Raw genomic sequence first — 13,124 nt, 5'->3', positions numbered from 1 at the left:
CCCAGCTGAGGAAGCAAAGAGAAGCCTCCTTCCCCCCGCAGCAGCCTGCCATTTCAGCAGGTCGAGGGGGTTTTACCTCCCTCCCCACAGCTGCAGGGCAGCCCCACAGAGCAGCCAGACGCATGCGTTTGCTTGCTGGCAGGCAGCACGGGTGCTGGGATGGGCACAGCCAGCCACCCCGGCCACCTCACCCACTGCACGGATGCCTGCCCACGGCAGAGCTGCCCCAGGCTCCTGGGAACACGCAGCCCTCCAGCAGGGACAGTGGCAGTGCAATGGAGAAGCCACCGAGCTCTGGGACTGCTGAGGAGGGAGGAGGAATTTGGCAGCTTCAAAGCCCGTGGCCCTTTTACTGGGATAAGGCTAGGAGCCAACAGCTCGGCATTCGTTAAGTGCTGACAAAAGGATTAATTTAGTAGTTAATAATGGGGCAATCAAGCCATTTATTTGGCTGATGCTTTGCTGGTGGTGGAGGAGGAAGGAGAAAATGTCTGGGGTGGGTGGCTCTCCAGTTGATGGGGCACGTATCTGTCCCAGAGCGTGGTGACACCGTCCTGCTCACAGGGCAGGAGCCAGGTGAGGGGAGGCCATCGGATTCATGGCCCTGCTCACCTCTTCCCCACCAGTGCCCAGCTCAGGCAGCTTTGCCAAGTTAAGCTTGTTTGCTACATGCTGCTAACGAGCTGACCTTGTGTAGCTGCAGCACCTGCCCCTCAGAAGTCTTTAAAGGTGGGGAAGGGAGGGTGGAAATTTGCCTGTAGCTGCTGCTTTTCCTTCAAGTTTTGCCCAGAGATGGGTGTGTGCAGCACCCAGTCCCACCCTTTCTTGAATAAAAGCTCAGGGTGGGAGCCAGTGGCCAGCAGACCTCAGAAGGTGCCTTTGGAGAGGAAACCTGCCCAAGTAGGTGGGCTCTGGGTGGCCAAAGTGCCATTGGAGTGGGTCCAATGCTACTGTGGGGACTGGGGTGTGCAGCCATGGGTGGATGTAGCTGGCCTTACAGGGCCTTCTGCCGGTCCCTGCCTGACTCCTGAGGGGCAGAGCTGTGAAACTGCCAGGGGCTGCTCTGCTCCTTCCCCTGGGGACCAGCCCCATAGCTGGGCTCTGGGACGTGCCTCAAGGGCTGGCTGCTGGGTTGGTGAGTCGGTGAGCTGTCCTAGTGGGTGATGTTCAAGCAGACTGCCCACATCTCATGTCAGGCTTCGGGTGTGCTGCCACCACTTTGCTCTGGTGCTCCAGGGCAGAGCACACCAATGTTTGCACTGGGGGGAGCCTAAGACCAGGGGGAGCAATGAGGGGCAGGCTGATGGGGCTGGGGCCTTGGGGGTCTGCTGCCAGGCACTCCAGCGAGTCCCATGCCCCTACGCGGGCCAGCAAGCTCTCACGTCTGCAAATAACCACAGGTTCTCGCGTTTGGCTTAACCACTTGCATTTTTACACACTTAGATGCAAACATGCACGTGCCGAAGGAAGTGACTCGCAGTTCCCTGAGGGGCCGTGGTGCAAGGTCCCCGGCCCCAGCCCGCTCCCGTGCGCTGGAGGAGCCAGGTGGGTCTGGAGACATCGGTCTTTGCCTGTCGGTGCATCCACCCCAGCTGCAGTTACTGAGGTCTTTCAGTTGATGTTCACCCCCCAGGTCAGTTTTATTGCACTTTTTATTTACAGAAAACACAGAAATAAAGCATTAAATGTGTTGGGCTTCTACCAAACCACCCAATCACTTTTTTTTTTTTTCTTTTGTGGGTTTTTGGCACAAAGAAATATCACAGGTGTTACCAAACAACCATGTACGAGCAGCTGACTGCCTGCCCAGCCCAATAACATGACTTCAACAGACATATTGAACCGAGATTGAAGACAAGGAGGTTGTTCCACGTTCATCTTGCAGTCTAACCTGCTCATCGGGGTCAAGGGGAGTTACTCTGGAGGGGACGACACCATTCATAAATTAAATTTATATTTACCTCTTACATTGTAAAAGTAAACAGTGCAAAAGTACAGTACCCCAGGTACCCTTCGGTTTGGAAAGCTTGAAGGTCGCTTTATACATTTTGTGTGTTTTTGTAAACATTGTTACCCATCCACAGTTCTAGCTCTTGCTTGGAGAGACCCGATTCCTCTTGTGTCCGAAACGTGTTGAGGGGCAGCAATCGCTTCCCCTGGACTCCATTAAGATTCCCGCTCAAGATTTAGTGCAAATTTTGGAGAGAAGAAGATGAGAAAGAAGGGGGGTGAGGGGAGGGGGGGGGTGGAACAAAACGAAAGAAAACAAAATAAGGCAACAGTTCGAAACAGTCCGTATCAAAAAGGGGGCCCCGGCCTTAAGAGAAGGGCAGGAAGTCTCTCTCCTCCACCAGGCTGATGGAGAGGTTCTTCAGCTCCTCCTCGGAGCCGGCGGTTTTGTAGCCGAGCTGCGCCAGCACCTGCTGGCAGGCATGCTGGGTGAACGCCACGATCTCGTAGGACAGGCGGAAGCGCCACTTCTCCGCCGTGGCTGCCGAGTTGCGCACCGTCCCGTACTTGTGTTTGGACGAGGAGCGGTCTCCCCGGGTGTTGTTCTGTATCCAGCGCTCGACGTTGCTGTCCATGGGGATGCCCAGGAAATCGTAGATCTCCTCGGTCTTTTTCATCGGGTTCCTGGCCAGGTCTTCATACCGCACCAGCATGTACTTGCCCTTGAGCCACGGCGGCCGGTTGAGGCCGGTGGAGACGGAGTTCCAGAAGTCCTCGCACACCGTGGTGAGCTGGGTCACGTCCAGGTTGTACGGCTTCCTGCCGGTGCCGTCCCAAATCCTCCACAGCCGGTAGGTGTCCCGGAAGGTCTCGCTGCGGGACGCCAGGATCCCCCGGGGGTCCCTCACCAGCTGGATGACCTTCAGGTTCAGCCGCGGGTCCTCCACCAGCGCCCGCAGGTCGCTGACCTCGGGCACCCGCACGGTCTTGATGGCCACGTGCCCGTGCTCCCTGCAGGACTCGGTGGCCAGCGTCAGGTTCAAGGTGCCGCACTTCTTCACGCAGTCCCCTTCCTCCAGGTGGAGGTCGGCGGCTCCCAGGGGCTCGCAGACGGGCGGCGAGCACAGCGCCTTGCTGGCCCCCCTGCGGAAGAGGCGGTCGGTGGTGTGGTTGACGGGCTGGGGCTTGATGTAGTTCTCCAAGAAGTAGAGGTCGCAGTCGTACAGGCTCCTCAGCAGGTCGCGGCTGGCCCCCAGCATGACCCGCCTGTCCGTCGTGCTCTTGCTCTGGGTCAGCTTCGGGATCAGCGTGTACTGGACGTGGTAGAGGGGCTCGAATAAATAGAAGACGTCGAAGTGCTGGTTAAAGAGCTGCCCCACGAAGGAGGAGCCGCTGCGGGTGGTGGCGAGGATGAGGACGTGCGTCTTCCTGGAGAGGTTGTAGGCGAAGGTGGGGCTCTCGTCGCACAGCCGGTCGGGTGCATCGGTGTCCTGGCTCAGGCTGCAGTTCACGGGGCTGGGGATGGGGCAGCTGTGGAAGGACTTGGCGGTGAAGGTCCGGATTGCCGTGTACTGGATCGCAATGGATGCCAAGGCTAGTAGGAGGACAGCCTTCCAGGAACATTGCATGGCTGGTCACCTTCATGGGGCTTCTTCACAGGTCGTCTTGGTGTCTGCAACCCAACAGAGAAGTCACGGGTTGAGCAAGGACTGCTGAGGAGGACCCAAGTATTCCTACTGGGTGCACCACACACCCTCCCACAGAGCACGTACATCGCTCATAACCACGTGGATCCCAGTGACGCACTGCAGAGCCCTGCTTCGGAGGAGGACAACTGGCAAAATCCCAGTGGCTCGCCCCATACACCCCCAGTGCTGAGCTGGTGCTGCTGGCTGGGTCCTGCTCTGCTCTGGGATTTGAGCCCCCTACACAGCTGATCGTGAGAGGAGGGAAGCAGGAGGAACTGCATCTGCTGCATCCTCTGGTGGCTGCAAGTATGCCCTGGGGGTGACTGCCTCCTCTGGTACAAAGCGGTGGGAGTTATTCCCCTGGGCTTTTGAAACAGACTCGGTCAAGGCAGTAGCCACCAAAAAAAAAAAAGGAAAATCTTATTTTCCTTGGTTAGTCCCTCAAGCTTTGGGAAATAAAATCCCCGAATGCTTACACGCACCAGAAGCTGCTCCTAAACCACTCCAAGCCTTTGGGGCAGGACGGGAGGATGCCGTAACTCCTTTCAAAGCCCCAGCAAGGATTTTCTGCTGTGGGTCCCTGCTGTGCCATCCTCCTCTGCTATCTGCAGGCTTGCACTGGGGTCTGTTTGCAGACATGGAAGCGCAGCCTCACGTGGACAGTGATGCGTGTAAGAGGAAGCAGATAAGCACCAGTGCTGGGTGAAGGAGCCCACCGTGCACAGCCCTGGGTAATGTGGCTCCGTGCCCCTTCTGCAGCCCCCTGCACCCACTGCCCCTTGCCCACCGGCCTCCCGCATTTCCCCCCATGTGGCACGGGCCACCAATGGATGGCAGGTGAGCTGAAAAACACATTTTAATTTTTAAATTATTGCTTTTATTATCTACTGCTTGCCCCAGCTGCTGGCTCCAGAGACCTCTCACAGGAGAGGGGCTTTCTGCACCCTGTGGTTCAGAGCACGGGTGATTCCCCAGGTGGAATATTCTTTGGCAAAAGCGCTGGCTTGGCGGCCTCCTGAGGGTTCAGAGAACCCAAGGGCTTATTTATTTTTCCAGGTCTGCTAAGCCAGGACGTCCTGCTGGCATCCCCTGGTCCAGGTGACTCATGGAAGTGCCATCTCCTGGGTGGAAGGTGCGAAGTGGGACCTCTTTCCTGCTCTCTAGTGCCGGCCAGCCACACTGCACCCTTCAGGCAAAGCCTCAACTTTTACTCCGTGCTGGTGGAGAGCAGAGCTGACGCCACTCGGGTGGTCCTGATCTCAGGTTCCCCACCTGCCCCATGTCCTCTCCCCTTTGCAACACACCAAGCTGAGCAAGGGAAGCGAAGATCCACGTACTCAGAGCAGATGGAAAGCAGCAGTGTCAGCCCAGCATCAGCCTCTGCTGCCCCTCGTCTCCCTTTGCGTGTGCCCTGCCTGATCACCGAGCTGCAGTGAGGGAGGGGCAGGTTTTGGGAGAAGTATCCCTCCCTGATGTCTCATCTGCGGCTCTTAAAGCCAGCAGGAGCCTCCTCCCATCACTGCGTCCCAGGAGATGCGGTTCCTGCTCAGCCCTGGCCCTCTCACAGAACAACGAGCACCCCTCGCTCCTCTCTTGGCCACATGCAGAGCCTGCTGGCAGGAAACACCCAAAGAGGAGCTGCACGACCCTGCGCCGTTCAGGGCAGCTTTTCTGAGCAGTGGTTGCAGTGAGCGTGCTGCAGGAGGATGCCCCGGAGAGGGCACCTGGCCTCTTTTGGTGCTGGGATCACCCCTGCCCCTTTCCCAGCCCTAACTCTCCCTGGTCACAGCACACCAGCTGTGCCCATGCCTCGCCCGTGTCTCCGTGCAGCTGCCTGGGAGCAGGCTGGCCACGAGGGATGCGCTGCAGGAGGCCAGCCAGTGCCTGGCACGGGGACAGGAGCATTGTCTGCCCGAGGAGGAAGGTGCCCAGCCTTTCCTCTCCCCCGCCCTGCTTCCCCCAGCCTTCACCCGACAGGATGGGCGAAGGCGATGCAGCCTCCCCCACCACGCGACAGCAGCGGGTGTGCAGTCACCTGCCTTCCTCCTCCTCTTCCTCCCAGCACTGCTCCAGCCCTGGAGCACCACTGAGGCTGGAGGTGATGAATTAAGCTGTACGGCCTCTGTGAGCCACTGGCACAGGGAGCGTGGCTGGGTGCAGCACAGGGGACGCTGAGTGCCGGGCTCTTCCTTTGGGGACAGTGTTCAGGTGGCAACAACTTGTTCTGGGGGGCTGCATGGCACGGACTTGGCATTTGACGACTTGTCACCCCCTGTCATCACGGGGAGCTCCAGCAGCACCTTGTGTGCTGGTGGCAGAGCGGGGCTGGCTGCCTCCTGCCCTGAGCCCTCCCCACAGGCTCCCCCACTGCTCCCCAGAGGTGGCCGTGCTTGGGCACCTCAGGTGTGACAGCAGCTCTAGGCAGGGACCGTGCAGCAACACCGCCGTCGCTGCTGAGTGCCTGTTTCCAAGGCTCTCTTGCGGGGCAGCCAAAAACCAGCAGCTCTTTGGGGCTGTCTTCAGGCTGCCCCCTCCCTCCTCAGCTCGCCAGGAGTTGGGCACCTCCAGGGCAATCCCCGTGCCTGGCAGGGGCTGCAGCCGGAGGCTCGGGGGCGATGCAGGTGCCTGGCCGAGCCCCAGGGTGATGCCGGGGACGTGCCCGCGCCCACCGGGGCTGCCCACCCGGGTCTGGGATCTAGGGCCCTCTGCCCCTAAATCTGATCACCGCCAGCAAGCCTGTTTCCATGGAAACCGCACAGTGACTCAGGACTTTGGGACCAGCTGGAAAACACAACTGTGAGCAGCAGGCGCCCGGGGAGGCTTCGGGGGTCTCGGGGCAAGGCAGAGGGGCGAGGAGCGCAGGGAGCGGGGCACGGCCCCCTGCTCGCCTGTGTGCCCGGGCACGCTCCCGCTGGTGCAGAGGGGCACGTTGGGACACGGGGCGAGGGGATCCCAGGAGCCAAAACCCCTCTCCTGACACCCGCGCTGCTGCAGCACTGACAAGTCCGCGCTGCAGCACACGCGGCAGGGAGCAGATCCCAAAACGTGCCCGGCCGCAGGCTGCCCCCAGCCCCCCGGGGATGGGGACCCACGCGTGCGTGGGCACCCACGGGGCTCCCAGCACCGTCACTCCCACGGGCAGCACCCCGGGGTGCAGGGCTCCTTCCCGCGGGGCAGCCCCTGACCGCGGCAGCCTTTTGGGGACGGGAAAGCGGGGTCTGAGCCGCAGGATTGCAGAGCAGCTCTCAGCCTGGGGACCCTCCGGCACTGCCACTGCTGCTCCCCAGCGTCCTGCCACTTCACCTGGCGAAACGACACGTTGCGGCCAGCGAGGCGGGGAAGGCGAGCCGCACGGTGAGCATCCCACGCGGCTGCAGCGGCTTAGTCATGCTTGCACCTCTGCACATGCACGCAGCAGCGGCACGGGCAGGCAGCACCCCGGGTTTGGGACCCCCCCCACACCCTCCCGGGACGCACGGCTCCGAGCAGCCCCGGCTTCCCCGAGCCGTCCCCGTGCCCCTCGCAGCCAGGCCGGCTCAGCATCGCCTCCTCCTCCGCACCGGGGCTCCCCTGCGGCCGTGGCTCCGAGCTGCGCCCGGAAAGCCCCGGGCTCGCCCCGCTCCGCGCCCGCATCGCCCCCCGCCGCCCTCCGGTGGGCAGAAGGCTCGGGGCACCCTGCCGCTCCCCATCCCGTCCTCCTGCCCGAGGCACCGACGGGTCACCGGAGCCGAAAGCATCCCGGAGGGTTTCCGCGGGGCTCTCGGCTGTTCCCTACCGGCACCGGGCACCCTCCTGGTGAGTTCCTGGGTCCCTCCCGAGTAACGCCAGCCCCAGCCGCTCCCGGACTTTCCTCGTGGCAGCACCCACCTGCACCCTGAGGGGTACCCTCATCTGCTCCGGGCTGCCCGAGCGTGCCCACCCCGCACCGCCGGGCCGGGGGGAGCTGCGAGGGGCAGGGCAGGGCAGGGCACAGCGCTGCGGGGCACGTTGCGGGGCTCGTTGCGGGGCTCCCCTCTTCCAGGCGGCAGCCTCCCGCCGAGCATCCCCGACTTTCCCGCAGCCCTCTCCCTTCCTCCCGGCACCGAGAGCTCCGGGAGGGGCCGGCCGGGCAAAGTTAGCCCTTGTCGCAAAGCGGGGAAGGGCTGGGGGGGGGCAGCCCCTCGCTCCCCGCCGCCCCTTACCTGGCGCAGCGCCGCGGCGAGCTCCCCCCGCATCCCCGGCGGCTCCCCGCCGCGGCTCCCGGCCCGGGGGACGCCGAGCCCCGCCGCCGGAGCTCAGCCGGCCGTGCCGAGAGCCGGGCTCGGGGCCGCCCCTCCACGCCCCGCGGCCGGGCGAGGCGAGGGGAGGGCCGGGGAAGGGGCTGCGCCCGCTCTCCCCTCCCTCCTTGCCTTCCCTCCCTCCCCTTCTCCCTCCCGGCAGCGCAGCCTCCGCGCCGCCCCGGCGTGCCGAGCTGCAAACTCCCAAGTTTTCTTCTCTTTTTCTCTAATTTCTGCAGCCCTCCCCACACGCACACCCCGAGGCGCGCCCCCCACCTACCCAGGCGCTGCGCGCCCTCCCCGTGCCCCCTGCTGGGCGAGCCGGGCCTCGGTGGGCGAACACCGCCCGTGGGGAGCCGCGGGGGTCCCGGGGGTCGCCCCCAGCGCCAGGAGCACTCCCTGCTCCGCCAGGGCCACGGGCAGAGGCCCTGACGGGAAGGTGCCATCCCGACCTCCGCTGAGGTTCCCCTTGGTCCCTCCTGCTCCCTCTCGACTCCTCCAAGCAGGTCGGGCTCTTACTTTGGGCAACTTTTTGCATGTTTCCCCTTCTGCCAGGTGTTTGCTGTGCTTTTGTTGCTCTTTATCTGCACCTCCCCTGACCTGGCAGCTGCAGTGAGCACCAGCTCGTGGTTCTGGAGGTGCTGCAGTGGGTACTCGTGTCCTGCACCCCACCTCACCACCTATATGTCGGGTGCTGACAGCAACATCCCGGGCTGTGCCCCACGGCTCGGCCATTCCCAAATCCTCCCCCCCGGCTGCAGGATGCTGGAAGCGTTGCTGTGGGATCCCAGCGCCAGGCAGGGGCTCGGGACAGCCTCACCCTGCAGCCAGCGGGTTGGGGGAAGCAGTGGCACCGGGGTCCCTGCACCACGGTCGTGTCGAGAGAGAAAATCCCTGGATACGCTGGCATCACCTCCGCTGTGAGAGGCGAGCCAGGCTGTGCTGGTGAGTTCAGGGCTCTGAGATCGCCGCTGTTCAATCTTGGGAAGCACAACAGCACAACAGCAGAAGCGTCGCTTTTGATTTTCGGCATTTGGGACTGGTGTTTGCTGTTAGGAGCACCCGGAGCTCGCACGGCCAAAAATACTGGTATTTCTCAAGTCTTCCAGAATACCCTGACAACCCTAGCCCCCTTAATCTAATTTTAGAAAACTTTGTGGGGATTTTATATTTATAAACAGTTGGTGCTTAAATATTACTCCTCTCACCATAGCAACAGCTCCCCATCGTAGCATCCGTTACACCGCGCCAGTGCGTCGCTGCAGCCTTGTTTTGGGTGAGAAAGCCCTCAAATCACACTCACTCATGCTCATTATCCTGTGCCTCACGTGGGGCACAGCCCGATGCCCCTGCCTGCCCAACCGTCCCACAGCCAGGGCTCTCGGTGCTTCCTCAGTACCCATGTGCCTGTGGTGTGAGCCAAGGATGCTCACATTTATTTGGTGCCTCTTGTGGGGAGGAGATGGCTGCCCCGGAGGGGTTTTAGGCAGCACCGTGTGCATGGCAGGTCACGCAGCTCTGCTCCGAACGGTGGCCTGGGGTTTTCACATGTGGCTGTGAGCAGGGGTGCAGAGGTTGTTGCCAACTTGGTGAGTCAGAAACTCTCACGTCTGAAAATTTTAATCTGAGCTCAAATGCAGTTTGAAAGCCTCCAATTTCCATGCTCTCTAGCAGGAGATTTCTGTGAAGCCTTTGTGTTTTCTCCTCCTGAGTTATGGTTCAAAAAATCTACCTTAACAACATAATCTGCTTGGGAATATATGTAATAAAATACAAATGTGGATGTTAAGGTGATGTGAAGGTTACTGTTCTAATCACTCAAACGCAGCCAGGAACAAAGTTATGATTTGCACAGTAATCCAACCACGTTATATCCCCCGTACGCCTCGCGAAGGGCCGTTAACATAAAGAGCAACGTATTAAGGCACATAAATTCCAAGGGAGACTAATAGAAAATACTATTTGTGTGCTTAAGCACCGCGGGTTGATAGCTCCTGAACCGCCCGTGTCAGGTTGTACACGGCAGCGTTTACCAACCCACCGGCGTGCCGCAGCTTTCCTTAGGGGATTTCGGCTCCCTGCGGGCTGTGAGGGAAATGTGACGGGCACTGCAGCAGCCAAATGCACAGGGGGATTGAGAGGAAGGCTGTGGAGGAAGAGGTGCTGTGGTGCTGGCTGTGGTGCCAGGGCTGCGGTCACCGTGACCGCCTTCTCCCATCAGCTGCCCTGGGGCTGTGCGTGGAGCCCTGCGGGAGCCAGGGGGCTGTGAAAACGGCCCCCAGGCCTCAGCTAAGGCTTCTCAAGGCAATTTCGGATGCCTTGGTCTTCAGGGAGGGAGTCTGGAAGGTTCTGGGGTCAGTCGACTTTCAGAAAATGTCCTTCCTCGCTGGCCTTCAAAGCCTTAACGACAGGCTTTGGACTTAACGTCCTTCTGTGGTTCAGAAGTGAGAATAAACAGCTCATGTTATAATCCCTCCTCTTGAAGAGCTTATAAAGCCCGCTTGTGCAGGACTTGTAATGTAGCTAATGATGTGTTTATGCGCCACAGCCTTTCATTCCCCTTTCTTTTTGTCTTTCCTTCCAATTAGCCGAGGAACACGACGTGACAAAACCCTCACCACCGGTGCAACACCGGCGCTGGGTCCTGAAACGCGGAGACATCAGGAGTGGGGAAAATGGGTAGGATCAGCGTTTAACCCTCCCTGTTGGTGTTGGATTTACATACTAGTAAGTGTGCAGGTGGGCCAGGTGAGGCTAGCCATCTCAATACGATGTTGTTGCTTTGATGTCCTTACACCGTGGTGGCTACAGATCAGCCTTAAATTGCAGAAGGGAAATTTTCCTCCTTTACACACACAAAATGAATAAATAAATAAATAAAAATACCACCAGCTACCCATTTACATGCACCCAGGATTTAGGGGCTGAGTGGGCAATGGCTTTTTAGCCATGCCACAGCAGGTCACCAGCTGCTCCTTGTCCCCAGCCCATCCCATGTGAGAGGAGAGGTCCCATGGTGGCAGTGGACACGTTGCTGCAGCGCTGGGTGCAGCGAAACGTTCCCCTTCTCTCCTGTCTGGCACCCAGCCACTGGGTTTCATTATGCCTCTGCCTATTAGATTAAAGAGCTATCTACTATCACAACTATTTTTCCTCGGTAGGTATTAATAGATCATGATCAAGGCACCTCTTAACCTTCTCTCTGAGAAGTTAAATAGACCAAACCTTTTTATCTCTCACGATGAGGCAGTGTTTTTTGGGCTTTTCATCGCTCTTGTGGTTCTCTCCCACCTGCCTGGTGTCTGCTTGGAAATGTGGACCTGTGGGGGCAGGCAGCATCCTGGGACTGACCCTGCCAACACATCCCTGCTCTGTTTTTACCTATTTGTGTTCTCCTATGTGTGAACACACCAAGATGCATGTTCCCAGGGGACCTCCAGCATCTCCTCCTCACCCTGTCTCCTGCATTTCTCTTGCTGGGCAAAGAAGAACTAGATTTTGGATGGGTCTGGCCTGTCTGTTAAGAGTGATCTTTTGCTGTTATGCTCCTGCTGGGTTACCAGAAAGTAACAGAGCTGTGATGACTTCTGCTAATGTGGCACCTGCGCTGGGGCTGGTCAGACCTGGGCTGGGTGGTGCTCAGCTCAGCTGACTGTAAAAGTGTCCTTGGCTATGAATACAGCTGTGCTTTTAGCCCTGTTTCTGCTCACCCTCCTGGTGCACAAACACACCAGCCATGCCAAGCTGAATATTTCTGTTAAAATCCTGCAAGCGGGGTCAGGGGAGCAGCTCTTGTCTCCACGGTGCTTTTTCTGCTGAGCTTGCAAAGCGGTGCTGCTTTTCCTCCAGGCGTGATGCTGGAGCTGATCCCCAGGCTGCTGAGCCAGCACGGGGACAGGAGCAGGCAGGGATGCTGGCCAGGGCAGGGATGCTGGCTGGTGGCCCCAGAGGAGCGAGAGAAGATGTCCTGGAGCCCCCCAGGCCAGGAGCAGAGAGCAGGCAGGGTCTACAGGTCCTGACCCCTGCAGACACGCTCCTTGGCTCACCTGCGAGATGGCCCCAGGGAGGGTTTGGGGGCCTCAAAACCGAGTGGGGATAGAGACCAAGGTTTGTGCCCTGCTGCCACAGCACCAGGGAGCAGGCCTCAGCACTGCCTCAGGGCCCGCTTGCCAAACAGACCTTCTCATGAAGGTTTTTGGAAAATCTTTATCGTCCATCCACAGCAGAGCAGAGGGAGAAGCACCTCCGAGCTGGCTGTGCCTCCTCTGCCAGCCACCCCACCCTGCTCGAGCTGGCAGCAATCTGGGGGGAACTGACAGGAAATCTTTCGGTTTTGAGGAAACTGTCCTTCCCCAAGGAATGTGGTGGATGCTGCCTTGTTTCACTACAACTTTCACCTGCCCACGTGCTCCTTCAGGACCTGGAGACCCCTTCTGAGGCCTCCTGGGAGTGGCATCATGCAGCAGCTTGGTGTGAGCAGGCAGGGCTTCCCTGCCACCCTCAGGAGGCCTCAGGTCCTACCTCCTGCTGGAAGCAGGGTCAGCCCTGGGGTCAGACCACCTTGCTTGGAGCTTTATCCAGCTGGGTCGTGAAACGCTCAAGGATTGAGCATACCATGGCATCTCTGTGGGCTTTTTTTCCACTGCTTGATTGGCCTCAAACAGTGCCATCAAATAGTTCCCAGGTCTGTGAGCTGTGTGGGGAAACCAGCCCTCCTTAGCCAGGAGCTGAGGCATGTGAAGGGACAACTTCTTGGCACGTGGGAGCCACAAATGGGATCCTGCAGGTCCCCCCCCCCACCACGTACCCCTCTGGTGCTTCTTTGGGAATATTTCTTTAGGGTTTTGAAAGCTCTAAATCATCAACAGCATCTGAGTATCTGCTGGTGGTTGGCGTATGGAAGAGATGGTAGGCACATAGATACACATTTAATATTGTCACGCACATGGAAATGCAGCAATTCAATATAGGCTAAATATCAGTACATTATACTAAATGCATATTAATCCAAAGTGGCTCATATTTCTGCGTAGTTATGCATTGAGCACACAGTGAAGTATTTACATGTGTAGCACCTATTGCTACTAGCTCACGTTAAGCCATATACTTATCAGAATAGGGTTTTTGACATATGTCATATACCACGAGAAGCTGTGATTCCTCTGGTCCTTTCAAAGCCTTTTTCCCCTAGGTAACACCTCTGTGATAACAGGTCAGCGGGGCCCAATCC

The 13,124-nt window shown here is 59.1% G+C and overlaps 1 protein-coding gene across 1 annotated transcript; it reads right to left on the bottom strand.

Moving 5' to 3' along the window:
* Nucleotides 1-1,634: 1,634 nt before the first annotated feature.
* Nucleotides 1,635-3,578, bottom strand: CHST1 (carbohydrate sulfotransferase 1). Its single transcript, XM_005013970.6, has one exon. The coding sequence runs from the start codon at nucleotides 3,576-3,578 to the stop codon at nucleotides 2,319-2,321; it is 1,260 nt and encodes a 419-aa protein (XP_005014027.1). The 3' UTR covers nucleotides 1,635-2,318.
* Nucleotides 3,579-13,124: the final 9,546 nt, after the last annotated feature.

Source organism: Anas platyrhynchos, chromosome 5 (assembly GCF_047663525.1).
Source record: "Anas platyrhynchos isolate ZD024472 breed Pekin duck chromosome 5, IASCAAS_PekinDuck_T2T, whole genome shotgun sequence".
NCBI classification, from domain to species: domain Eukaryota; kingdom Metazoa; phylum Chordata; class Aves; order Anseriformes; family Anatidae; genus Anas; species Anas platyrhynchos.
Note: the sequence above shows the minus strand (reverse complement) of the source record. Positions and strands in the feature narration are given on the sequence as shown.

What these genes read in the sequence shown, in the direction of transcription:
- CHST1 (XM_005013970.6), bottom strand. Translation starts at nt 3,578, where the DNA reads ATGCAATGTTCCTGGAAGGCTGTCCTCCTACTAGCCTTGGCATCCATT.